This window comes from Pyrus communis, chromosome 4 (assembly GCF_963583255.1).
Source record: "Pyrus communis chromosome 4, drPyrComm1.1, whole genome shotgun sequence".
Lineage (NCBI taxonomy): Eukaryota > Viridiplantae > Streptophyta > Magnoliopsida > Rosales > Rosaceae > Pyrus > Pyrus communis.
In genome coordinates this window covers 12,063,755-12,091,112 of record NC_084806.1, presented here as the reverse complement: position 1 = coordinate 12,091,112, position 27,358 = coordinate 12,063,755, and the positions used below count along the sequence as shown (strand labels likewise).

The 27,358-nt window shown below is 34.8% G+C and overlaps 3 protein-coding genes across 3 annotated transcripts; 2 read left to right on the top strand and 1 right to left on the bottom strand.

Annotated features, from left to right (window-relative positions):
- Window positions 1–2,444: 2,444 nt before the first annotated feature.
- Window positions 2,445–5,768, top strand: LOC137732449 (sugar transport protein 13-like). Its single transcript, XM_068471757.1, has 5 exons — window positions 2,445–2,574; window positions 2,691–3,013; window positions 3,091–3,215; window positions 3,487–3,778; window positions 4,952–5,768. The coding sequence occupies exons 1-5, from the start codon at window positions 2,445–2,447 to the stop codon at window positions 5,606–5,608; spliced, it is 1,527 nt and encodes a 508-aa protein (XP_068327858.1). The 3' UTR covers window positions 5,609–5,768.
- A 5,887-nt stretch (window positions 5,769–11,655) lies between these two features.
- LOC137732403 (sugar transport protein 13-like) lies at window positions 11,656–13,741 on the bottom strand. Its single transcript, XM_068471712.1, has 4 exons — window positions 13,609–13,741; window positions 13,150–13,472; window positions 12,845–12,969; window positions 11,656–12,720 (listed from the first exon to the last, which is right to left on the bottom strand). The coding sequence occupies exons 1-4, from the start codon at window positions 13,739–13,741 to the stop codon at window positions 11,772–11,774; spliced, it is 1,530 nt and encodes a 509-aa protein (XP_068327813.1). The 3' UTR covers window positions 11,656–11,771.
- Window positions 13,742–21,053: 7,312 nt separating this feature from the next.
- On the top strand, window positions 21,054–26,776 carry LOC137731589 (sugar transport protein 13-like). The gene is made up of 5 exons (XM_068470744.1): window positions 21,054–21,286; window positions 22,060–22,382; window positions 24,412–24,536; window positions 25,437–25,728; window positions 25,830–26,776. Exons 1-5 carry the CDS (start codon window positions 21,154–21,156, stop codon window positions 26,541–26,543), a joined length of 1,587 nt encoding a protein of 528 aa, XP_068326845.1. The 5' UTR covers window positions 21,054–21,153; the 3' UTR covers window positions 26,544–26,776.
- The last annotated feature ends 582 nt before the right edge of the window (window positions 26,777–27,358 follow it).

The following is a 27,358-nucleotide window of genomic DNA, read 5'->3' as shown; positions in this document are numbered from 1 at the left end:
ATCTATGAAACTCCTTTCAATTCTTCAGTGAACTTAAACAATTTCAACAATCCTCTTAAGTTTTCTCAATCAAAACTAACTTCGATTTCTCACAGAGAATCCTAACACCCATCTCATTGCTACTTCTTGGTTTCACTGTTCTAGACTATGATTTCAATCGATTATTTCTGTTCGATCCCAATTCAAATTCGAAAGGACACTGAACCGTTTTTCTTCTTCTTCCTGTTGGGTATGAAGACCGAATGCAAAATGAGTTTAAAGGAATAAAAAAAAAAAAAAAAAAATTTAGCCTCACAAATGAGTTTCACATGCTAACCATTAACGGAGAATTGGTAGAATTTTTAATTTATGATAACGGATTTCACTATAAAAGTTTAAATTCCAATTTTTTTTTATCACATAGGCTATCTTTCGACTACCCTATTACCACATGGACTATTAATCTAATTAGGCTTCTTTTTTCAAATTGCAAAAAGATATGGATGACTAGAGAATTGCAGCGTTTTGTATTCATTTGTACACTTTTAGGGTTTCGTAAAATTGATAAATAATGTTATTCATATCATGTTTTTGTATCACATTTTCATATCATCTTAGTTGGCATTTGATGTGGACAGCCACATCATTTGAATTAATCAGATTTTAAATTTAGTTCATTATTTAATAAACTTGTAATTAAGAAAAACTAGTTAATTAAATGATGATTGTGGTATACGAGAAGTCTTGCTTATACTTCCTTAGGTTTTGCAAATTTTTCAAATGATGTGGCTGTCCACATCAGATGTCACCTAATGTGGTATAAAAATGTGATATAAAAACATGATATGAATAGCATTACCCTTAATATATAAACCCATTGTTCTATTTATTCAGTATGATTTCTTTGACTATCCTCTCAAAACAGCATCTTCAATCTTTCAAAAAGAAATATATCTTCAATGCTAAGTAGCATTGAGTGAATGTTATTTTAAAAAATAAAATAAAAGGAACTTAATCTTAAGTTTATGGTAAACAAGTTTTAAGTCACTACAAACATCCTAGATTGCGGACAGATAAGAAGAACCATTCTTGGAACTTTAACATACTATTTTTTTTGGTCGAGTATGTTATCCCTCCCTGTAATTGATAGAACCAGTGCAGCTAAGAAACCATGCTCAATGGTTCAGGATGGATTTTTAAAATCTAGACTCCATAGGTACTGCTATGCACTTATGTCCCTCTCCATAATACAATTTCACAAATACAAACGTAACAGAAAAGCAGTGCAAAACTTAGCACAAAGCAGCATATCAACGCCTAAGTAGAAAAATAACGCTTACCAAGACAAAATTTTACATCACTTTCTGATGGACTTGTAAAATTAAGACTCATTTTCACAAATAAACTCTGCTATATGTAAGACATCAAAAGTTGATGGTATGAAAATACATATTTGAAGATAGTTGAAGTTCCACCATAAAATCAATTTAGCAATATGAGAAGCAAAGTAACTTACTTATAAGCTCATGAAAGATTTTTTTCTCCCATTAATGTAATATTCATTCTCAAAAATATTTTGTTTCCCAACCAGAAAAAGTATTAAATGCAGTCTTCAGTGCATGCTACACTTCAGCCAAAATACCTATGTTGGATGTATTTTCTAATTTTATTTACCAAAAAATGAAAACCTATGTCAGCATCTTTTCCAATGTTAACTTAAAATAAAACATTAATTATTCAATTTATGAACCAATCTTCAGTCCCCACCTACAACGAGACTGCAAAATAATAAGATACAGGGTCAATAACATAACACAATCCAAGAGACAACTACTGGCATCACTTGTTACAAGAATGTGATCCCCTAACAATACTCTTATAAAAATAAACTTGTATTTTATGTTGCATATTCAATTAATTAGTTTAATTAAAAAGGAATCAGATGCATTTTCTGACTACTTGCACATGCATAATGTAACCCTTGTCGTGGAGAATTATATATTCCCTATATATTATTTTAATTATTATATGACAAGCTGTTAATTGATAAATTGAAGGCCACATAGTGTGTTCAGTTTGCTAAAGAATCTGGTTAGAAAACGTGGTCCTTCTAACATTACTCTTAACGGCTTGATCAACTGTGGTTTAACTAACTTCTCGTACCCTTCATGACAACCAAGCAACAAGGATGAACACCAACCGCAGGTCGCGTCATGGGAAAAGCTGTTGACCATGGCACTTTCTAATTAATCCATTTTCTACGTCTTTCAATCTCGATCTGTTGCCTTGATGTCGTCTAATATATAAACCCCTCACGCACACATACCCCTCATCTTCACCGAGCTACTCTCTCCTGTCTCTCTACTCCAACTGGCCGGCGTGGTCTTGTAACGTAATTAGGTTCAAGAATTAATCAGGTATAATAACTAAGCAAGCTTGAGAAGAAGAAAAAAAGGGTAGGAATCATGGCAGGGGGATTCGGGGGCCCGACAGGCGGCGAAGATTTTGAAGGAAAGATCACGGCTATTGTGGTCATTTCGTGCATATTGGCCGCTAGCGGAGGCCTCATGTTTGGTTATGATATTGGCATTTCAGGTACTTATATAAAACCTACTATATGTTATATATGCACAACATTTTGCTTTGTTTCATGAATCAAAATTAAATCTGTTGTACATTTTAATTTGAATTTGATGTACCGTCTGATGCAGGTGGTGTTACATCCATGCCCGACTTCCTAAAGGAATTCTTCCCGGTTGTATATAGGAAGCAACAAATTCCAGGACTTGAGAGCAATTACTGTAAATATGACAATCAAGGCCTGCAATTGTTCACATCTTCATTATACCTCGCTGCATTGACAGCAACCTTCTTTGCATCATACACAACCAGAGTTCTAGGCAGAAGGATGACCATGTTGATCGCGGGGGTTTTCTTCATAGTCGGAACTATTTTCAATGCTGCAGCTAAGAACCTTGCCATGCTCATTATTGGGAGGCTCTTACTTGGTTGCGGAGTTGGTTTTGCAAACCAGGTAAATACTAATTAATGATTGGTTATTCATGAATACCTAATTTGATCATGTAGCGATTGTTTTTTTAATGATAACAGGCCGTACCACTTTTCCTTTCGGAGATTGCACCGACAAGAATTCGTGGAGCACTTAATTTGCTCTTCCAGCTCATGGTCACCATTGGCATTCTTGTAGCACAACTTATCAATTATGGAACTGCGAAGTAAGGCAGCGTTATTCTCCCTAAGAAACTTTTGTTTGTAATTGTATCGCCATTACATGGTATTATTAGTCCATGAAGGTGGAAAATTTTATACTACATTCTATAGTATTAATTAATCTTCACGCGATATAACAGTGGTGAACTACTAGTATTATGGTCACACCGAAAAAACTAATATGAATTAGATGTGTATGTTTGGGGGGTCTACAATTTTTGTATTTCGGTTTCTCTCCAAGTTCCCAACTACAATGTTTTGTGCTACCACATGCAGGATTAAAGGGGGATATGGATGGAGGATATCACTGGGTTTGGCTGGCGTTCCATCACTCTTGCTAACACTTGGGGCTGTCATTGTAACAGACACTCCAAACAGTTTGATCCAACGAGGTAAGTTGGACCAAGGAAAAAAAGTTCTAAAGAGGATCCGGGGTATTGAGAATGTCGATCCGGAATTCCTTGAGATTCTCGAGGCAAGTCGCGCTGCTAAAGAAGTGAAGCATCCCTTCAGAAATCTCCTTAAGCGTAAAAACAGACCTCAACTGATCATTACAATTTTCTTGCAGGTCATTAAGTATTTCATTGCATTGTTTAATTTTATATCGTACTAAGTACTTTAATTGAACATTATATTGTCATCCTGGGAAAATTGAATTTCTATTAGAATAGAGTTTGGATGCTGAAAAATCACCAACAGCTCCTACTGCTGACCAATTACAGATGGACATGTGTCCAAATAATTGATTTTTTAATCACAGATTAGACACATGTCCATCTATGATTTGCTCGCAGCAGGAGTTGCTGATTTTTTTCAGCAACCAAGTTCTTTCCTTTCTATTAAACTCTGATTTTAAAGTAGATTTTGACCTTGGTCCATCGGGTTGGTATATTATGGAAAAAGGATCCTCGCTGGATCCTTTTCATGGGGATTCCAGGAATTCCGTGATCATGTATGTTTATCATAAATCATGCAGTTAGTTTTCATTAGGTACTATTTGTATTTAATTTAAAATTTAAAATTTAAAATTTAAAATGATTTCTGACAGCAAGATGTACGATGAACGGACATAATCACGGGATTCCCAGGAAAATGATCCAACGGGGATCATTTTCCGTATATTATTAGAATTTTACACATCGACATTGTTGAGAGTTGCCCCACGAGATATTTTTTACTAGGAACATAACCCAGTATATCAAGTGTAATAATACAATTAGTTGAAAACTTAAGAAAAGAAAATTGTCAACTAATTATATTATGACACTTAGTTTACCTGACTGTGTTCCTAGCACATTGAAAAATTTTCCGTTGTCCCACAAGAGATTGTAGAGTGTGCCGGAAACATGGGTGGTACACCACATGTGATTATACAAGTGGAGGGACACTTGTAAATAAACTTCCCTCTACTTATATAAATAACATATAGTATATCACCTCGTGTTCTGAGCACAATAATAAATTTGCCCCTACAAAATGAAAAAGAAAGCTTTAGTTTAAAAGTTTAAGTCATTTTAAATTGGATGTTCACATTTTGAAAGATGTGATGTTCATGTGTAAGTAGATATGTTGTACCTATGTGTATAGTCCTTATAAGATCAAGGACAGCATGATATTTACCCAAAAAAAAAAAGGACAACATGACATATATCCCTAGTTTTAATGGCTAATTAACTCGTCAGAAGCAAATTTTCTCAAATTTTGGTGGTCTGAATCCTATATGTGGTAATGTTTTCTGCAGTTCTTCCAGCAATTCACAGGCATTAACTCAATCAATTTTTACGCTCCAGTTTTGTTCCAGACCTTGGGATTTAAGAATGATGCTTCCCTTTACTCATCAGTTATTACAGGCGTTATCATGGTTCTCGGAGCCATTATTTCAATTTACTTTGTCGACAAAGCTGGTCGCCGCGTGCTCTTGATTGAAGGTGGCATCCAAATGTTCCTCTCTCATGTGGTCGTTGCAATCATACTTGGGATGAAACTTAAGGATCAATCCAACGACCTCGATCACGGCTTGGGAATTCTTGTGGTTATTGTAGTCTGTTCTTTTGTGGGTTCCTTTGGATGGTCTTGGGGGCCTCTTTGCTGGTTGGTTGCCAGTGAGATATTCCCTCTAGAGGCTCGCTCAGCCGGGCAGAGTGTGACTGTGTCTGTAAACATGTTGTTCACATTTGTTATAGCACAGGCCTTCCTCTCAATGCTTTGTCACATGAAGTTTGCTATTTTCTTATTCTTCGCAGCGTGGGTCTTCCTCATGACAGTCTTCGTCTTCTTTTTACTTCCGGAGACTAAAGGTGTCCCTATCGAAGAAATGGTAGACGTAGTGTGGAGGGAGCATTGGTATTGGAAGAGATATATGGATGACTGCGAAGATGATCCTAAGGGACATGCTTGAAGCATTGACCTCATTCAAGCAGCCTCCGAATGGCGGTTTTCCAATCAATTTTTTTGTTGCTTAATTTCCTCAATTGTAGGGCACATGCCAATTGTGCATGCATACATTTCAATGTTTTTACTGTTTAAACTGTAACTTTTTTTTATCAGTTTAATTTCCAGTATCCCTTCAAATAATTTCACTCTCTATTGTGCTTAATCTACTTCTGTACTATTAAGTCTGCACCACAAGAATAAACATAATAAGCAACAACCTACAAACAGGGATAGAAAAGAGTAATGCTAGGAAGATCATATTTTAGTGTACTATATTATACATTCTAATAGAGGCAAGGCTCGCTAATACAATTAAGTTTCACCTCTATTAGTGATACGGCACAATGTGGCACGAGAAAATGTGATCTTCCTAGTATTTTTTTGGTAGAAAAAAATATTAAAAAGGTTGGCACATGCATGTCCTGTAATTGATTGAACAACTCACACCCTATTTGCTAATCTCTCTTGTATGGTTGTACCCGAGCCAGTCCTGTAGAATATAAGGATGCATGACAGTTTTAGTCAGTTGTTTTTTTCTTAGCTTTAGTTTTTTGGCACAGAAGGGAAATTCAAAACTCGAAACACTATCTAACAACATCGAGGGAGCATTTTAAATTCTAGTTCTAAACCTAGCTAGAGGTTTTCTTGGTGATTAGAGACACTTTTGTGATGAAAAGGGACGGTAGTTTGAACTTCAAGATTTGATCTTTGGACGTTAGGATTAATATATATCAAATAAATCACGTGATTTTATATCATACTACATATATGCTATCAAAGTTTTACATTTATGGCTGTCTTTCACTTTTTAGGATGAACTGTCAATTTAGTCCTTAAATTATCACTTAAGTGAAAATTAGGTCTCTAAACTATTTTTTTTTCAGAAAAATCAATCATTGAATTATACAAATCTGCCAATTACATTCCTAATATTAGATTCAAAGCTACTATATTCATTTTCTGTCAATTTAAGTCACATTACTTGCATGTGATACACATTGGAAGGTTGATAATTTCCATAAAAAATAGTGTATGAAGTTAACTTTGGAGGATAAATTAGACGTTAGATTTGCAATCTATATGAAATGTTAAGGGCTTATAGGCGAGAAAATAACGTATTACACTCTAAAGTGTGCCAAGTAACTTAAGTTGACAAAAATTGGATAAAATAACTTTGAATATAATAGTAGGGATGAATTTGTCCCAAAAAAAGAATAATAGTATGGATGAATTAGCAAATTTTAATCAATTTAGGGACTTATTTTATCAAAAAAATTGTTTAGGAACCTAATTTTCAATGAGGTGATAGTTCATGAACTAAATTGACACTTCACCCTACTTTTTATGTTATGTCCAACTTTTTTTTTTTTTGTTTTTGGGTTACAAACAATTCTTTCACTCAACTCTCAATTGTTAAGACCAATTGAGAAGAGCACAAGAAATCAAGAAGCAAAGCAGAATCAATTTCCAACCAAATAAAAGTTCAATCACAAATGGAAGCTGATTCAATAGCTTTAATTACTACTATTACCTATGCCACAACAGAGCTAGGAATTTCCAAGTTAGAACAAAAAGCGCTCCAAGGAATCGGTCTTTGAAATTCCGAAACACATTACCATAGCCAGCATTAGGCCTGGTAATTATTGACACGACCCGATAACCCGACACTATACGACATGACACAAAATTAACAAGTGTTCGGGTCGACACGATAACGAATCGAGTCGTTATCGGGTAACCCGATAAGCACTTGTTAAGATAATGGGTTGGTTCGGGTATACACGTGAGTAACACGATACACGATAAGCAAAATATCAATTTTATAATTTTATAACGCTAAAAAAAATTCTAATAATTATATATTAATTTAACAATTTTATACCCCTAAAAACTACAGTAATTATATATATATATATATATATATTAAATTACATATTAAAAATTGGTGACCACTGAATCGGCTTAAATATACATACCATTTAATTTCTTAAGTGTTATACGTATAAAATAAATAAATTTAAATCTACTTAATAAATAAATATATATATATATAGACACCATTGACCTTGATGGGATACAAATTCTACAAAACTAATTTGAACAATCCAACCGTCAAACTTGTTTATATATGCATCGAGATCAAATCAGCAAAAAATAGCAAACAACAAACATTCAGAGATCAAGTAACTAGACAGAACTTTTCGACGGTTATCAACGAAAAATCACGATTTAACGGTTATTTTAACTCCGATTTTGATGATTTTTTTATAGCTACACTCCTTGACCCAATATGAATACAATTAATGAACTCGATCTTCAATTTAAAATATTTACACCAGTGGATACCACAAAATCTTATGTTATATTTAATGAAAGTGAATAAACTCTTAAGTGTTAGTGAATCTATTATTTTGATGGGACACGCATTCTACGAAACTAGTTTCAACGATCCAACCGTCAAACTTGTTTGTATATATTTCGAGATCGCATACGCCAAAAATTGCAAAAAACAAACATTCAGGTATCAAGTAACAGGACAAAACTTTTCGATGGTTATCAACGAAAAATCACGATTTAACGATTATTTTAACTATGATTTTGATGATTTTTTATAGCTACACTCCTTGACCCTATATGAATACAATGAATGAACTCGATCTTCAATTTAAAATATTTACACTAGTGGATACCACAAAATTTTATGTTAAACTTAATGAAAATATGAATAAACTCTTAAGTGTTAGTGAATCTATTGTTTTGATGGGATATGCATTCTACGAAACTAGTTTCAACGATCCAACCGTTAAACATGTTTGTATATGCTTTGAGATCGCGTATGTCAAAAATTGCAAAAAACAAACATTCAGATATTAAGTAACGAGACAAAACTTTTCGACGGTTATCAACAAAAAATCACGATTTAACGGTTATTTTAACTCCGATTTTGATGATTTTTTACAGCTACAGTCCTTGACCCTATATGAATATAATGAATGAACTCGATCTTCAATTTAAAATATTTACACTAGTGGATACCACAAAATCTTATGTTATACTTAATGAAAGTATAAATAAACTCTTAAGTGTTAGTGAATTTATCCTTTTGATGGGATATGCATTCTACGAAACTAATTTCAACGATCCAACTGTCAAACTTGTTTGTATATGTTTCAAGATCGCATGCACTAAAAATCACAAAAAAAAAACATTCAAAGATCAAGTAACGGGACAAAACTTTTTGACGGTTGTCAACGAAAAATCACGATTTAACGGTTAATTTAACTCCGATTTTGATGATTTTTTACAGCTACACTCCTTGACCTTATATGAATACAATGAATGAACTCGATCTTCAATTTAAAATATTTACACTAGTGCATACCACAAAATCTTATGTTATACTTAATGAAAGTATAAACAAACTCTTAAGTGTTAGTGAATCTATTGTTTTGATGGGATACGCATTCTACGAAACTAGTTTCAACGATCCAACCGTCAACCATGTTTGTATATATTTCGAGATCGCATATGCCAAAAATTGCAAAAAGCAAACATTCAGAGATCAAGTAACGGGAGACAACTTTTCGACGGTTATCAATGAAAAATCACGATTTAACGGTTATTTTAACTCCGATTTTGATGATTTTTTACAGCTACAGTCCTTGACCCTATATGAATATAATGAATGAACTCGATCTTCAATTGAAAATATTTACACTAGTGGATACCACAAAATCTTATGTTATACTTAATGAAAGTATAAATAAACTCTTAAGTGTTAGTGAATTTATCCTTTTGATGGGATATGCATTCTACGAAACTAATTTCAACGATTCAACCGTCAAACTTGTTTGTATATGCTTCAAGATCGCATGCACTAAAAATCACAAAAAAAAAACATTCAAATATCAAGTAACGGGACAAAACTTTTTAACGGTTGTCAACGAAAAATCACGATTTAACGGTTAATTTAATTCCGATTTTGATGATTTTTTACAGCTACACTCCTTGACCTTATATGAATATAATGAATGAACTCGATCTTCAATTTAAAATATTTACCCTAGTGGATACCACAAAATCTTATGTTATACTTAATGAAAGTATAAACAAACTCTTAAGTGTTAGTGAATCTATTGTTTTGATGGGATACGCATTCTACGAAACTAGTTTCAACAATCCAACCGTCAAACATGTTTGTATATATTTTGAGATCGCATATGCCAAAAATTGCAAAAAGCAAACATTCAGAGATCAAGTAACGGGAGACAACTTTTCGACGGTTATCAATGAAAAATCACGATTTAACGGTTATTTTAACTTGGATTTTGATGATTTTTTATAGCTACACTCCTTAACCCTATGCGAATACATTAAGTTAACTCGATCTTCAATTTAAAATATTTACACTAGTGGATACCACAAAATCTTATGTTATACTTAATGAAAGTATGAATAAACTCTCAAGTGTTCGTGAATTTATCGTTTTGATGGGATACGCATTCTACGAAACTAATTTTAACGATCCAACCGTCAAACTTGTTTGTATATGCTTCGAGATCGCATACGCTAAAAATCACAAAAAACAAACATTCAAAGATCAAGTAACAGGACAAAACTTTTCGATGGTTATCAATGAAAAATCACGATTTAACGGTTATTTTAACTCCGATTTTGATGATTTTTTACAGCTACACTCCTTGACCCTATACGAATACAATGAATGAATACGATCTTCAATTTAAAATATTTACACTAGTGGATACCACAAAATCTTATGTTGTACTTAATGAAAGTATAAACAAACTCTTAAGTGTTAGTGAATCTATTGTTTCGATGGGATACGCATTCTACGAAACTAGTTTCAACGATCCAACCGTCAAACATGTTTGTATATACTTTGAGATCGCATATGCCAAAAATTCCAAAAAACAAACATTCAAAGATCAAGCAATGAGACAAAACTTTTCAACTGTTATCAACGAAAAATCACGATTTAACGATTATTTTAACTCTGATTTTGATGATTTTTTACAGCTACACTCCTTGACCCTATATGAATAAAATGAATGAATACGATCTTCAATTTAAAATATTTACACTAGTGGATACCACAAAATCTTATGTCATGATGATCGATGAAAATTGAGGATTTTGTAAAAAGAATAACATGCAAGCTTTGAGTTCCATTGACAAGGTTTAAATTTTTGAGAAAGGTTTCACAACCTTGAAAACAAAAACTCTTTCATTTTGCATATCCTTGCACATTTAATATTTTGTAATAGATTAGTAGTGTATGAATGTTTGTTTATTACTCTTATTTTCAAGTGTAGATGTAGTACTTAAACGACAAATGTGTTTTAATATCTTGAAGTAATATTTATGTGGCAATGTGTGGTATGTGCAAATTTAAGAAGAAAAAAATACATTTTTCTTAAAGAGTCATAGCGGGTCATGGGTAAAGTGACCCGACCTGTTAAGGACCCGTTAAGATAACGGGTATGACACGACACGACCCGTTAAGATAACAGGTGTTACACGAAAACGACACGAACACGACAGACACGACCCGTTTGCCAAGCCTAGCCAGCACAACCGGAACCACTCTTCCAAGCACCATTAGGGTTGGGCACAGTTCAGCTCGGTGCAGTTTAGAGTGAGACCGAAACTGAAAATTTTTGCGGTTCGGTTTGGTGTAGTTTTGAAGCCAAAACCGAAATGAAATCAAATCGTTTAGTTCAGTTCGGTTCAATTCGGTGCGGTTTCAACGGTTTCGGTTTGGTTTCAAACCATTAATTACATACAAAGTTAAAAAGTAAGAAGAGCACCTAAACTGAAGGGAAAAAGGGTTCCACCTGACTAAATTGATAAACGAAAAATGCAAAAGAAAAGTACTTTTGAAAAGAGATTGAAAGAATACAATCCAAAAGGGAATTCCAACAATACATTTTAGAAAGCTCAAATAAGACCTCTCAAAAAATTAATTAAACAAACATTTGGCATGCAGAGAGAGCTCGTGTTGTGAAGCTGGTAGAACTAAAAGAAGAACTTGGAAGCCTCAGAGTCCGGAATCTTGTAAAATCTCATATAGCTCCAGCCATATCAATATAAGAGGCAATTAACATAGTTTAAGCATATGCCTTGGCACCATCTTCAAAGTCATCCATGAATCCCTTCCAGAACCAATGTTGTTTCCAGACTCTTTCAGACATCTCTTCGATTGGGACCCCCTTGGTCTCAGGAATTAAGAACACGACAAAGATTGTCATGACAAGGACCCAAGCACAGAAGAACAAGAAAATGCCAAACTTCATATGGCAAAGCATCGAGAGGAAGGCTTGTGCTATAATAAAGGTGAAGAGCATGTTGATGCACACAGCCACACTCTGGCCGGCTGAGCGAGCCTCCAGCGGGAATGTCTCACTAGGGATCAACCACCCAAGAGGTCCCCAAGACCATGCAAAGGAAGACACAAAGCTACAAACCATAACCACTACAAGGATTGCCAAGCCTGGAGTAAGGTTGTTAGAGTGTTCTTGGACTCTGAGTCCCATAACTATTGCAACCACCAATTGAGAAAGGAACATCTGGACACCGGCTTCTAATAAGAGAATGCGGCGACCAGCTTTGTCAACAAAGTAGATTGATACAACGGTTGATAGCACGTTGACAGCTCCTGTTATAACCGCAGAGTAGAGGGAAGCATCACTTTTAAAACCCAAGGTCTGGAATAAAACCGGGGCGTAGAACATGACTGCATTGATGCCAGTGAATTGTTGGAACACCTGCATCATAACTGCAATGACCAGTTGTGGCCTGTTCCTACGCTTAAGAAGATTTTGGAAGGGATTCTTCACTTCTTTAGCCACCCGACTTGCCTCAACAATCTCTAAGAATTCTGGATCCACATTGTCAACACCACGAATCCTTCTAAGAACTGCTTTTCCTTCCTCCAACTTACCTCGTTCAATCAAACTGTTAGGAGTATCTACCACAATGAGAGACCCCAAGGTTAGCAAACCTGCTGGAATCCCAGCCAAACCCAATGACACTCTCCATCCATATCCTCCTGTAATTCTGTGCATGTATGGTAACGCAAAATAATAATTATATTCAAGTGATTGGAAAATATTACTACACTAAAATTTGTTGGTTCAGGTATTGTCTTTTGAATTAGCTAGGCAAGATTTGGCTGGCTTACTTGTTAGTTCCATAATTGATAAGGTTTGCAAAAAGAATGCCAATGGTGATATTGAGTTGGAAGAGGATGTTAAGTGCCCCTCGAATTCTTGTCGGTGCAATTTCCGAAAGGAAAAGCGGAACTGCCTGTAAATATATTACATTGATCAATAATTATAGTGTTCAAGACATGTAATAGGAAAAGGTAGATACACAGAATAATCAACACTCGACAAGTAGGCAGTTTATAAACAAAAAAATAATTTATTTATTTATTTAAAAAAAAAAAGAAAAAGAAAGATGAGATTAAGATTTCATATTTTGCACCTGGTTAGCAAAACCAACTCCACAACCAAGCAAGATCCTCCCAATGATAAGCATGAGAAGGTTAATAGCTGCAGCATTAAAAACTGTTCCGGCTATGAAAAATATCCCAGCAATCAACATAGTTAGCTTTCGACCTAGCGATCTGGTAGTGTACGACGCAAAAAAGGTTGATATTAAAGCAGCCAGGTACAATGAAGATGTGAACAACTGCAAGCCTTGATTATCATATTTGCAGTAGTTGCTCTCTAGTCCAGATTCTTGAGTCTTCCTATACACAACCGGGAAGAATTTCTTTTGGAAATGGGGCATGGATGTAACACCCCCTGCATTATATAACCATATATATCGAATTCAACAAAATTTGTTATCAATAAACTCTAATCTTTTTTTAAGAATACACGTTAATAGTTAATTGTGCAAGTGTGCATTAGATGGAACTCTTGAGTCACGTATGTGTACCTGAAATGCCAACATCATAACCGAACATGAGGCCTCCGCTAGCAGCCATTATGCACGAAATGATCACAAGGGGCGTGATCTTCGCTTCAAAGTCTCCGCCTCCTGATGAGGCTCCAAATCCACCACCGGCCATGGCTTCGGCTTCACAATTAATTACTTACAACTTATTTGCTGAACCTTAATTATCAGTATCTGATTTGATTGAAGTGAAGATTTTTAATTACTCAATGACCTCATGGAAAAGGTTTTGAATATCTCGGTAAAATATATGAAAAGTTTGTCCTAGAGAAAGGTTTATATACTAGATGACCTCAAGGCAACAAGAAGTGAACCACGGAGAAAACGGATGATTTAGTCAGTGCCAGGGCATTATACGTGGTTGATTTTGGTCTTGAATACTTGGTTATAACGCACAGCAAGTTTGTTGCATTGAAAGTTGATCGAGTCTATCCGGTGTATTGTTAGAAGGGCCATATTTCCTAGCAATATGATGATCCGACGGTTAAAGCCGACAACTGTTACAACATGCCTATAATGTCGGGAAAAGGGATATATATGTCCGGAAATAGATATGTCCGAAGACTACTTTTATTACAATAAAATTATTAAGCACACACAGTAATTAATCTCTTCGGGAGTACATTAAGTTGTTAAGTTGTTACCACACTATCTATAATAAGATTAATGTAGTTAAACTTGCATGAATTAAACAAAGGTGACAATCAAGTACACAATCAAAACTATGAGTTTTAAGTAAAAAGCAACACAAACAATATCCGGCGTGAGATAAAAGAATATGTACAAGCTTGTCATAGTATCTTATCTTTCCAAACTTTTCTAGTATATATGCCACAAACTTTTTGTTTTACAGCTTGTCTTGCAGGTTCTTACCTTTTAGGTTCATAGAGGGGTTTGGGCCTATGTCCACCCAATCTTTTTCTTGTATTTTCTTTTTCAAGAGAGGTAAGATCTATGTCCCCCTTCTTTTTTTTGTATTTTCTTTTCCAAAAGGGGTAAGGTGTACGTCCCCCCATCTTTTTTAGTATTTGTTTTTCTTGCTCTATGAGGGGTAAGGTTTATGCCCCCCCTTGACTAGGTGTAACTTCTTTTTTTTCATATCAATAAATTTATCTTGTGTTGTCGAAGTTTTCTAAAATAAATAAATAAAATGCCGCAAGCTTGCATCCTGTATGCTCCCATCACAATCTTGTCTCATGGCTATTCTCCACGGATGTTCATTAGTTCGCTAATACCAACCCATTAATAAATTTCTGGGGGTCAATAACTGCCATAATTCTTTCTTAATTCAAATGATAATCTACCACTAAATCAATTTAAACTGCAGGGAGAAAGATGCGAACTTGGATACAAAGTGAGGAGCACATTGCTTTATCGAACTTGGCTAATGCCATGTCTGCTTTAACTTGTCCTGAATAAAAGAAACCTAACTAGAGGTGGGACCCGAGTTCATGCATTAGCCGCGGGTTACCAACATTTTCAAGTTTGATACAAGGGACTCGGAAGTGTTGGTTGATTTTCAGATGTTTGCTTAGTTTCTAGTTGGTGTAGAAAGCTTGTGTTCAATTGTTATTTGGGTAAATAGCCAAAATGATTCTTAAGATTTGCATAACACATCACTTTAGTGTCTGAGATTGAAATCAATAGAAATGGTCCCTGAGATTGCCCACCATCCATCATTTTAGTCCTTCCGTTAAAAACTCCATTAAGTGTCCCGGAGCTCTTGGTCGGAAGTTTGAGCAATTTTCAAAGCTTCATAACTCAATCATTTCTTAACCAAATTCGACCCATAATATATCAAAATAAAGATAGGAAAGTGTAAAACAAGATTATATCTATTTAGAAGATCAATGGTTGCCAGAGATGATCAGAAAATATCCTGAAAGGTGACTGGTCCGTGGGAAAACCGAAAAAACTCGCCAGAAACTAGGTAAACTTTAAACATTCATAACTTCAATACTCAACGAAATCAAGCGATTCAAAATGAAAATCATACTTCTCAACAAGATGAAGAGAATGGTACCTTTTTGGACGGCTAACTCGTCGTGGTTTGACCGAAAAACGGCTTGAAAGTGGCCGACTTGAGACCAAGACGGCCAATTTCGAGTCATTTTCCGGCCTAACCACGGATATTTAGCCATCAAGAAAGGTACCATTCTCTTCGTCTCATCGAGAATTATGATTTTCGTCTTTGAATCACTTGATTTTTTTTAGTATTGAAGAAGTTATGAACGTTTAAAGTTTACCCAATTTCCGGCGAGTTTTCCAGCTTTCCCACGGACCAGTCACCTTTCAGGCTATTTTCCGGCCATCTCTGGCAACCATTAGGATTCCAAATATGTATAATCTTGTTGTACACTTTCCTATTTTCAGTTTGATATATTATTTTTTATATCACGTTATTATTACTGTTGTTTGTGTCAAATTTTTAAGAGTTTTTTTTGGTTTTTTTTTTTTTTTTTTTTTTTTTGGTTTTTTTTCTTTTTTGCAGTTGAGTTTTCTTCTGATGGGTTAGGATTTCATTAAAGTCTTAGCTCACGATGTACTATTTTGAATCTGCTTTAAATCTTCTGTCGTTTGAAAAAAAATAAAAGAAAACTTTATTACCCTGATAAGTCCACATTTGTGAGATATATGTATCATCGAGTATAATGACATCACCAACTGAATTTCAACTAATTTCTCCACGATAATTATAACTAATAAGGCTGTTTGTTGTATAATGCTGACACTTTTATAGGAAAAAATTGAAAAGACGATGGTAACTTGAAACGGATGGTGCAGTGACATGGAAGAATATTGTTGCTTTTGAATAACAAAGTCATAATTCCAGGCTTGCTGTAATTGATTAGGAACACGAGCGGCAGTTGTAACACCACAAAAACTGCCTAATATTTGTTTTACGGTTCTATCTGAAGACTCCTATTACGTCTATCCACTTTTTTGTTCAACTTGCACTGATTTTGATTAGCTTTGTCAAAGTAAGAAAGTCATGCATATATATTTCCCATACTTTGGGCTGCCGACATGCATCCGTACAAAGCCGTCTTAAGTTTGATGATTGTCTCGTGAATAATGTCATGTATTTGTTTGTTTTTATCCTTATCCTTATCCAAAACCAAAACAAAAGTTTGACTCCAAATCCGAAACCCAAATGCTTGAGATTTGCATGGTTTTGGGCATCCGATTAATAGAGACGGTCCACTTCGGTGTCTCCAAAGTATACATCAGCCTTTACGCGTTTTTGCAGAGGTCATCGTTCCACGTCATTTTTTGGCCTTCTTTCGAAACTTTAATGGATGTTTTTTGTTTAGAGAACAAAATGAAATTACCATAACTAACTTATCATGCCTTAAAGAGCTCTAATGAAACAAAAAAAATGAAACCCTAATCTATTAACTTATCATGCATTAATTGATTCTTGGTTGTGAAATTCTAACCTTGTTATAGTCAGTTGAATTTTCTTTCTAAACTATTGTATTTAATATATTTTCTCTAAAATGTAATGTTATCAAGAACAAGCATTATCCGTATGGAAAATCTAAAGGACAAAAATTAGCGCAAAGGGGGGTTGCAAAGGTTTAGTCAAAGAAAATTATCTGACTTCTGTATTAGCTAATTAAGGCTTGAGTATCTATTTTTTGACTTTAAACCAAATTTGTAAACCTAGAGAAAGTAGTAGCTATCTTCCCTTTCTAAAGGAAGAAATCTAATGACAGGCGTTAGCTTGTAAGTGGTTAGCTTATAAGTGATTTGGATTGGTCAAGCTCAAAGGTTGGTTAGTGAGTTTGTTATACGGGGAGATTTCATACCTCCTTCCTTCTATGGTTAACTCGATTAGAGCAAGTGTTGGAATGAGAGTTTTCCAGCATGCGATGGCTAAATAATTAACAAAGAAAACAAACAAAAACAGGTGACTATGATCAGAGTCACCTGGAGGTTAAATGTTGTTCTTCAATTGTCTTGTTTTTCTTTCTTGGTCAGACCACCTTCCGTTGTAGACTCTGTTTTTCTCAAACTACGTACCATCACATGTTTTAGATGCTACATGTGAACGTCATCACACGAGCATAGGAAACAACAGCCGCACATCGGCTAATTGCGTTTGATTTGTCAGTAGGATATGATTATCTAATTTTCCATGGAGAGAGGGGATAGAAAAATATTCTAAACACGCCAATAAGCATTGAGATTTGGATGGTGGGGATATATATATTACGAATTTCTTTTTGTAGTTTAATTTTTTTAAAAGAAATTGAGGAAGTGGATAATACAAGTCTTCTATTCGGCATTGAAGAAAGAAAAATTTATTTTTCATGTTGCACTTCATAGATTATCATTACAAAATATTAGCCAAATCAGAAATATTTGAGGCATATAATTGAGTTCAAAAAATTGACGAATTTATGCCAAGAAAAACATTGAAAATTTTGTGCTAATTAAATAGGCAAATAGTTTTGGATTGAATTGAATTTTTATAAGGATAATCTATGAATCAAGGCTTATAAAATAAACAGTTCAGATCGTTAAAATTCAATGCAGAGCGGATCCCATAACTAATTTTTATTTTTTTAATAGAATGAAAATATCTTCCTTAAGGGGCCTGATATATATATATATACATATATATATATATATACATATATATATATATATATATATATATATTAGTTGTGAATGGTTGCACATGTTAGTCCTGGCTGTATCTATGTTGCGTCATCGCAAGATCAGAATGATTTCGTTTCTTCCTACCGTTCCACTCGGGTTGCTGAAATTTATTAATAGTTATATATATATATTAGTTGTGAATGGTTGCACATGTTAGTCCTGGCTGTATCTATGTTGCGTCATCGCAAGATCAGAATGACTTCGTTTCTTCATACCGGTCCACTCGGGTTGCTGAAATTTATTAATAGAAAAAACTATATGACAATTAAAGATGACTAGATACCAAATAAAATTATTATTTAGAGATGTCCTTTTGGGGTCCTACGCACACTAAGGCTTTCAGTGGGAATACTTTATTGATTAGTGAGCAAAATAATTGTTTATTAGTTTGTTTAAGTGCGCTATTATTGCTTAAGTTCAATCTTTCTTCTTATTAGATATTATGAATTTATTAACTTAAAAGCGGACAAGAAATTATGAATATCTTCAGCAAGAAGCCAAATAATCTCCTTCATTGTTAATTGCCATGAAATTTGGAATGGCTTAAGTAGGACGCTCATTACTTAATAATTTACGTACTTAGCATACCTATTTTTTTAACCAATGATAGACAGAACCTTGAGTAGATGGACAAATACTTTTAACCAACTAAGCTATAAGCCACTTGCATATGCTTAGCATACTTCATTGTTTAAATGCTTAATTTGGTTAAGGTAATACTTAGAAGATAGATAAAGCTTTTGGTTCTCACAAAAATTTATCTTAGATAGAGTTCCTACAAATTAAAAAAAAAAAAAAAGATGATTAACATTAATGTATGAGCAGTTCAGTGTTAAAGAGCTAGTAATTTGTGTCAAGTGCTCTCGGGTTCTACTTCTTATGGAGCACTGAGTAATCAATAATCCAATCCTATTAGATGATAATAGCCTCCTTTCCTTCTATTGCATGATTGCCCACCGATCTTGGCAGTCGAAAAATAACCATCTTCGGATGTGAAGGTGAGAGTTGAAACAAAAAGAACTGACATATTGAAGATGATGACTGCATCACATTTTGGTATTATGAAAATTTTATGGTGCCAAGGCCTAATTTAGTTTTGGCCTAGATCTCCTAGTAAGCCAAATCCGTCCCTGTTTAGATTGTACACCCTAAAATTAGCGTACTCAACATATTCAATTGATTTGCAATTTGAGAACGAGGAATAAGACCGTGTTATTAACATGTATGTAGCTAGTGCAACTTAAGTCTGTGACAGAATAAAGTTCATCAATCTATTGGACCACAAGTTATCCGGTAAGCATATCTTATCTTACGTCCTCTAGGTAAAGGTTCATGTGCCACTTCCAACTTGGGTTCTAACTTGAATAGCACAATGACACAAGATTTACGTTCCCTTAGTTTTTGAACGCATGTGGTATTGACAACATATTGATGTGGACCAACTATGCCTTGAAAGATTATGATGGATTACGATGGCATGTCGACCTCTTGATTTTAGATTTTATGTTAATGCTGCTTCATGTATAACCTAAATTAATGACAATTTTTTTATTAATTAACTAATTTTATTATAGTTGACCAAAAGAATCATTTGAAAATAGAAAAGAAGTAAATTAGAACTTGCTTGCAGAACCAACTTCCTTTCACATTTCAATTCAATCCTTTTATTTATCAAGAAATACAAATTTGAAAAGTATATCTAGATAAGAAAATTTTAGCCAACCAAAAAAAAAAAAAAGATTCTATGTTGATGCATACTAGTATTATATTATTTTTTTGTTTGGGCAAAATAAATTCGAGTAGATAAATCAATGGTAGATTACAATTAGTACCTTTGTTGTTTAGGGCAAAATAAGTGCAACTTGAAAGTTACAGATTGTAATATCATCATATGCTCGTCAAATTATCAAACTAACAATAATCTTTTTACAGGACATTGGGCGGTCCATTTTTGTTGCTTACACGTGTAGAAGCAAATTGATGCCAGTATTTAGTGCTCCTTCTCTCCCTCCCTCCGTTGCCGTATTTTGAAGGTTGAAATGGATCTTCTTAAAAGTTCTTGTATTTTGCCCATACATTATCTCTTAATCTACACGTCATCGATATAATATTTGTGTAAGCATAAAAATGGATCAACTAAGTACAACTAAAAAAATAAAAATTAATTTGACGGTTAGACTCATTAAGAGGTTAATGATGTAAGAATTTAAAACGTTAAACGGGTGGTTATGTCAATTTTTATTAGTTCTCTCATTTTTAAAAAGCATAATTGAAATTTTCACGTGCCCTAAGGCAAAGAAATACGTGCAACGCATAGACCTAAAAAGGCATAATTATGCATGTGCCATCTTGACTATACATTCAATTATTGTGCAAAAAAGATCATGATCAATTTTAATAGACTCAGTTTCAGTCCAGTTCGATTAAACTCAACCTTCCAAATTAATTTCCTATTTGATCTCCAGTCCTAAACTGGATTGAATTAATTAGCTCACCAAACCCCATTAACATTCAAATTAGAGTTGCAAAGTAATTAATTAATTCCCACTCCCGATCCAGGAGGCTTGACCACTTATTACAAAATATTGTCTGTGTTGACCACAGACTTTTCCAGAGAAAACAGTAAAGGCCACCCGTCCATTTCAAATCTGAGGAACACGCGGAAAAATCTCAACGGTGGTTCCCACTACACGATCGAATTCGAATCTCGTGCTACTTCCATGCCACCTCCTCTATATAAACAACCTCTCGCTACTCAAAAATTCAATTCCCATTACCACCTGACGTCTCTCTTCTTCTTCTTCTTCTTGCTTTGAGAAATTGTGAGGAACTAGAATTAAGTGTTCTTCGATATCGGTCATGGCCGGCGGAGGGTTCTCAGCGGGTTCGGACGGGCGTGAGTTCGAGGCAAAGATCACGCCCATCGTCATCATCTCGTGTATAATGGCTGCTACTGGTGGACTCATGTTTGGTTACGATGTCGGTGTTTCAGGTAATCGTCTCTCTCTACTCACACAGACGTACACTATTTGAGCTTCGCACTGTTAGAGCTTTAGATCTTGTTGGTTCAGCTACTCCGCTAGATGAACTCTGTGGGCATTGTTTGGTTAGGGTTCTGGGAAAACCTTTTAGATGCTTCAATGAAAGATTCTATATTCCGAAGGTTTCATCCGTTAGAACTTGGTCATTGTTTATTTCACCATGATCCAACGGCTAAAACTCCGGAATACAAGATACTTGGAGTACACCAGAAAATTCCTCAGTCAACATGTTCAATGTTGATATTCTACTTAATTAATTTATTTAATTATCATGTTTGTTTCTTTCTTTTAGTAAACAAATGTTCTTTACTCAATGCTTTTGAAAACACAGAAGAAAGTTTCTATTTAAATGAACTTTTTCCCTTTTTAAAATCTAAAACTTACCCCAATTTTTTTTAACAAATGATAGCATTTAAATTGTTAGTTGTTAGGAAATAGGATAATTAAACCATGTCAGGGTATATAGGTACTTTTGTTTTTTTGTCACCGTAGTAAAGCGTCATTTTCTACCCAAAAAAATTATCAAATTTCATATGATTTTGGATTATTTGTTTATGAATTTTACGGACAAATGAGAATTGGGAGTGGTTACTTTCTACTTGAATTTTAGGCAATATTGTTTGTACAAATTTAAAAGCGAAATTTTGATTCCAAAAAAAATTATATTTAAAAAAAAAAAAACAAAAATTTGAACTAATGGTGAACTTAATTTAATTTGATGCAGGTGGAGTTACATCGATGTCCCCATTCTTGAAAAAGTTTTTCCCGGTTGTGTACAGGAGGACTCTAGAACAGGGGATCAACAGCAACTACTGCAAATACGACAACCAGGGCCTGCAGTTATTCACGTCGTCGCTGTACCTGGCAGGCTTAACTGCCACATTCGCCGCTTCCTACACCACCAGGAAGTTCGGGCGGAGGCCGTCTATGCTGATTGCTGGGATTTTCTTCATTGGCGGCACAATTCTCAATGCTGCAGCACAAGACCTCGCTATGCTCATCATTGGAAGGATCTCACTTGGTTGTGGAGTTGGGTTCGCAAATCAGGTCTGTTCAATTCTAATTTCTTCTTTTTAATTTCATGTTCTTTTGCATACTAACTTGTTGCGGACCGAGCTAGGCCAGTTTAACTTGGACAGTGTGCATGCGTTCTAGTGTCGTAAGTTTGGATATCATAGAATAGTCTTTGTCAAAAAACATAAGATTATGTGTTGCTGTTTCATTTAAACGATTATTTACACTAAATTTATCTAAATTACGAAGAATGAAAAAAATACGACATACTGATCTAGCTAACATATTTTGTCCAAATCTAGATTATCCACTATTATAATGTTACAGAATATGTCAAAATACAATTAAATTTTTGTAGGGTTCATACTTTCTGTGGGAGATAAGAGTGTGGTGTAAGCTAAAACGCGTTCTTTGGCACTTTCTCTTGCAATACCGACACCAAAGCGTACTTGGGTCCATCCCAATTACTATCATTTTGAAGTATGATCAAAACAATTTTATAGGTGTACTGACTAGTGACTTGGACACCACATCTTGTTATACTTATGAATCACAACAGATGAATTGTTCAATTCATTTTCTTTTATCAAAATATCTCATATCAAAATATTCTTTTGTTGCCTTATAAAAAATTTCATGCACCGACGTCCTGTGGGGCACTTTTGGTCTCTAAACGCTTAGATTGGAAGAGAGGTTTTGCCTATGATCAAATTAGAGTCCATGAGTTTCTTCTTTTTCTTTTTTAGCAATAAAGTTAACTTTTCTTTGCAGTACACTTTACTTAATTGTATTAGAGGCTGTATATATTTTGTGCGTCTGAATAATTTGAAGCTTCTTTTTGTTTGTTTTAAGTTATTTTCTCGTAAAGTCACAATCATCCAGTTTTTTTCCAACTCTTTTGTGCTTTAAATATAAGTTTTTTAGTCAAAATGATCGTTGAGATTTACATAACCCCTCGTTCTGATCCCTGAATTTGTCCACCATCAATCATTTTGATCATTCTGTGAAAAATCTCCATTAAATAAGAATAAAATAACCAAAATACCCTTAGTTTTTTGTCAAATCATTTTGGCTTATAGTTTATTAAATTGAGGGTATATTTGTCATTTTGATTATTTAACATAATTTTGCACGGAATGACCAAAATAATTGATGATGGACAATCTCAGGGACCACTTCTATTGATTTCAAATCTCAAAGATCAAAGTGATGTGTTATGTAAATCTCAGAGACTATTTTGATTAAAAAATCTTAAATATATTCATGTGTTTTGACGTTTCTACATGTGGTGTGGTGACTGGTGAGACCTCTCTTTTGCTAACAGATGAGGCCACTGGAGCTTCCTCACCCCACTTTCTTTGCAACTTCTTCTAGTCGCTTTTCGAATTTTTTTTTTCTTTCCAAAAAGTCGTGCATCTTTTTTGTATGTTGGTTTGTGAAATAACGTGAAGCCGTGGAACTCCAATGTTATTCTGAACTTGTACATGATTATTATGCGGTGTGCATGTCCGAATTGTTTATCTTATCCTTTTGTAGTTACTAGGACCTTAATTTCAAGGGTCAAAAAAGGTTGGTCCAAAAGGATATAAAAAGATACCTTTTAAAGCACAATGCATGTGATAAAAAGTTCTATGTTCAAACTCCGATTTAAGATTTGATTAACTTTACAGTACTTTTACGGTATGTATTTTTACTTGTAAATGTATGAAGTTTTAAATTTTAATATTTTAGATAATGAGTTCGATAATAAATTATTAATTTGTTTCGTGCTTTTACCAATTCTCACCTATAATAAGAATCTAATAATTTGAGATGATTATAAACTATGTATTATTTTTTTTCCTACTCTATGCAAAAAAAAAAAGACTAAGCCATCTCTTTGTTTCAATTGTTATGTCAACACAACTAAATAACTTTACTATTGATTGACAAAATAGAGAACAACTATGTTGGTGTACATTGTCTAGCTGCAAATAAGTTTTTATCTAAATAAATTACCGAAAATATACATCTGTTTCTCTTGTTCAACAATCTTTAACTTAACCTCGATGTTACTTTGCAGGCTGTACCATTGTTTCTTTCGGAGATTGCACCGACAAGAATCCGCGGAGGGCTGAACATATTGTTCCAGCTTAATGTCACACTAGGCATTCTATTTGCAAACCTCGTTAATTATGGCACCAGCAAGTAAGTCAGCTGCTCCCAATTTGTTCTTTTTTTTTTCTAGTCCACCCGTAACATTACCCGTGCCCCTTAAGTTACATGTATGCATAAAAAGATTTTTCAGACACATTGAAAAATCTTTCGTATGCTTGATGTTTATGTTTCTGTCGCATTTTTTAGGATTTATGAATTTTCTTTGGCATGACATATTTCCAATGGACTGTTTTACAATTTAGTATTTAGCTTCGAGCACTCAAAGTCAACAATTTGGGCCATCATATGTGACTGATAAATTAATTGACTGGTAAAACTATTGATAGATAAGCATATGCCTATTTGAGGGACGGTTTATTCTATTAAACAATGAATTTGAACAATCGACGTGGATCAGCTTCCAAATTGTTTCATCTTGATTGCCTTTTTTTATTCATATTCACATGGCTCAGTTTCAAACTTATGATGTCTTGAGGAGACATAGGAACATTCATAAGGTAGAAATTGAAAGGTAATTAAGTTCTACATGATAAAAGGAATTTTATTTTCGCATATTTATTTATTTTTTCTCCTAAGCAGTCATGTTTAATTTTAATTTGAGACTAAATAAATTGAAGGAGAATTATGGATCAGAAATAAATAAAAGTGTAGGTGAAAAAGAGTGTAGAAATTATTTTCTTAAATTAATTTATTATATATTTATTTCACTACAAATGATGAATCCACCAATCTCTTCTTTTTCGGTTATAAATTCATGTCAATCTCTTAGGATGCACACTGATGTTACAAAAAAATCTACTAACGTGGCTAGAACTGTTTAGTTAAGGGTTTGCTTTGTCTGCTTAATTTAGTCAAATAACGTTTTGTGCTAGCCTCCTAACAATTTTCTGGCTGTATTTGCTGACCGTTGGTGAATTGCTTGAATAACAGGATCACAGGAGGATGGGGTTGGAGGGTGTCATTGGGGCTGGCTGGTTTACCTGCAGGTCTCCTAACCTTGGGAGCTCTCTTGGTGGTCGAAACTCCTAACAGTCTCGTAGAACGTGGTCTCTTAGACCAAGGAAAATCCGTACTTAAAAGGATCCGCGGCACTGAAAATGTCGAACCAGAGTTCTTGGATCTTGTTGAGGCAAGTCGCATAGCAAAAGAAGTGAAGCACCCCTTTAGAAATCTCATAAAGCGCAGGAATCGTCCCCAACTAATCATTGCAGTAGCCTTGCAGGTTAGCAATCGAAACAACGCTTTTTTTGTAGTATGCCAAAAATTATATATACAATTAGTACTAGTATGCTTATGGTGTTCTTTGTCTGATTTTTCCTACAGATCTTTCAACAATTTACTGGGATCAATGCCATAATGTTTTACGCGCCAGTCCTGTTCGACACTTTAGGGTTTGGAAACGATGCTTCCCTCTACTCGGCTGTTATCACAGGAGCCGTCAATGTTCTGTCCACCGTTGTATCCATCTACTCAGTTGACAAAGTAGGCCGCCGCATTCTCTTACTCCAAGCTGGTGTTCAAATGTTCATCTCTCAAGTGGCTATTGCCATAATACTAGGGATCAAGGTTAAGGACCACTCCGATGACCTCCACAAGGGCTTCGCAATCTTTGTGGTGGTTCTGATTTGCACTTATGTTGCTGCGTTCGCTTGGTCTTGGGGGCCTCTAGGTTGGTTGATACCAAGTGAGACATTCCCACTCGAGACCCGCTCAGCGGGGCAAAGTGTGACTGTCTGCACCAACTTGCTCTTTACTTTCGTTATAGCGCAGGGCTTCCTCTCGATGCTCTGCCACTTCAAGTACGGCATCTTCCTCTTCTTCTCCGGGTGGGTCTTGATCATGTCTTTCTTCGTGTTGTTCCTGCTCCCGGAGACGAAGAACATCCCGATTGAAGAGATGACAGAGAGGGTGTGGAAGCAACATTGGTTGTGGAAGAGGTTTATGGATGACGATGACTACCACATTGAAGGAAATAATGGAGATGGCTTAAAGAAAAATGGGCACGCTAATGGATTTGATGGTGTTTCTCAGTTGTAAATCAAGTTTCAGGGTTTTTGTCCCCTCTAAATAGTAAATACAGTATTTAGATATCTAAGCATTTAATAGATTTTCCCAGTGCCAGAAATCAACCTCTCTGGTTCACTGGGAATTAAGGACATGTATTGCAAAACTAATTATTTGGGTGCATTTGTGTATGTGGAGTTGATTAGTTAGTACAGAACATTGTGGATAGTAGCATTTGTTTTAATACAAGATTAATTTACTTGAAACTTGAAAAATCTACATTCCTATTTGTTTTAGTTTTTTTATTTTCGATTTTCTTTCAAGGTGACTGTTATAAGTTTTCCCGAGAACATTCTGTAAAACTTTAACACTCGTAGGGTTTTCACTTTAATTGCACACCCAGTTAAACATGGGATGCATGTATTTATATTAGCATCAGGATTACAACAAGAGTTTGAAAACCCTAGATACAAGGAGATTTCAAAATACAAACAGAAAGATTACATGCTCAGCGTTTGACTTACAACAAACATTTGAAACTGAAAAATCCTATAAACTAGGAACAACAGAAAGATCACAGTTTGAACTAAAAGAGGATTCCTCAAGTCGCGGGAATCACACGTGGATCTTGACTTCATCTAATACCCCCCCCCCCACCCCCGGCAAGCTAACAGGTGGGGAAACCACTAGTAGCTTGGACACTAATAATTTGAATCTAGACGAAGACAAGCCCTTGGTAAAGATATCAGCTAGCTGATCCTGCGAGCAAATATAATTAACAAGCAATTCATGACGAACGACCTTCTCTCGAACATAGTGATAATCAACTTCCAAATGCTTTGTCCGTG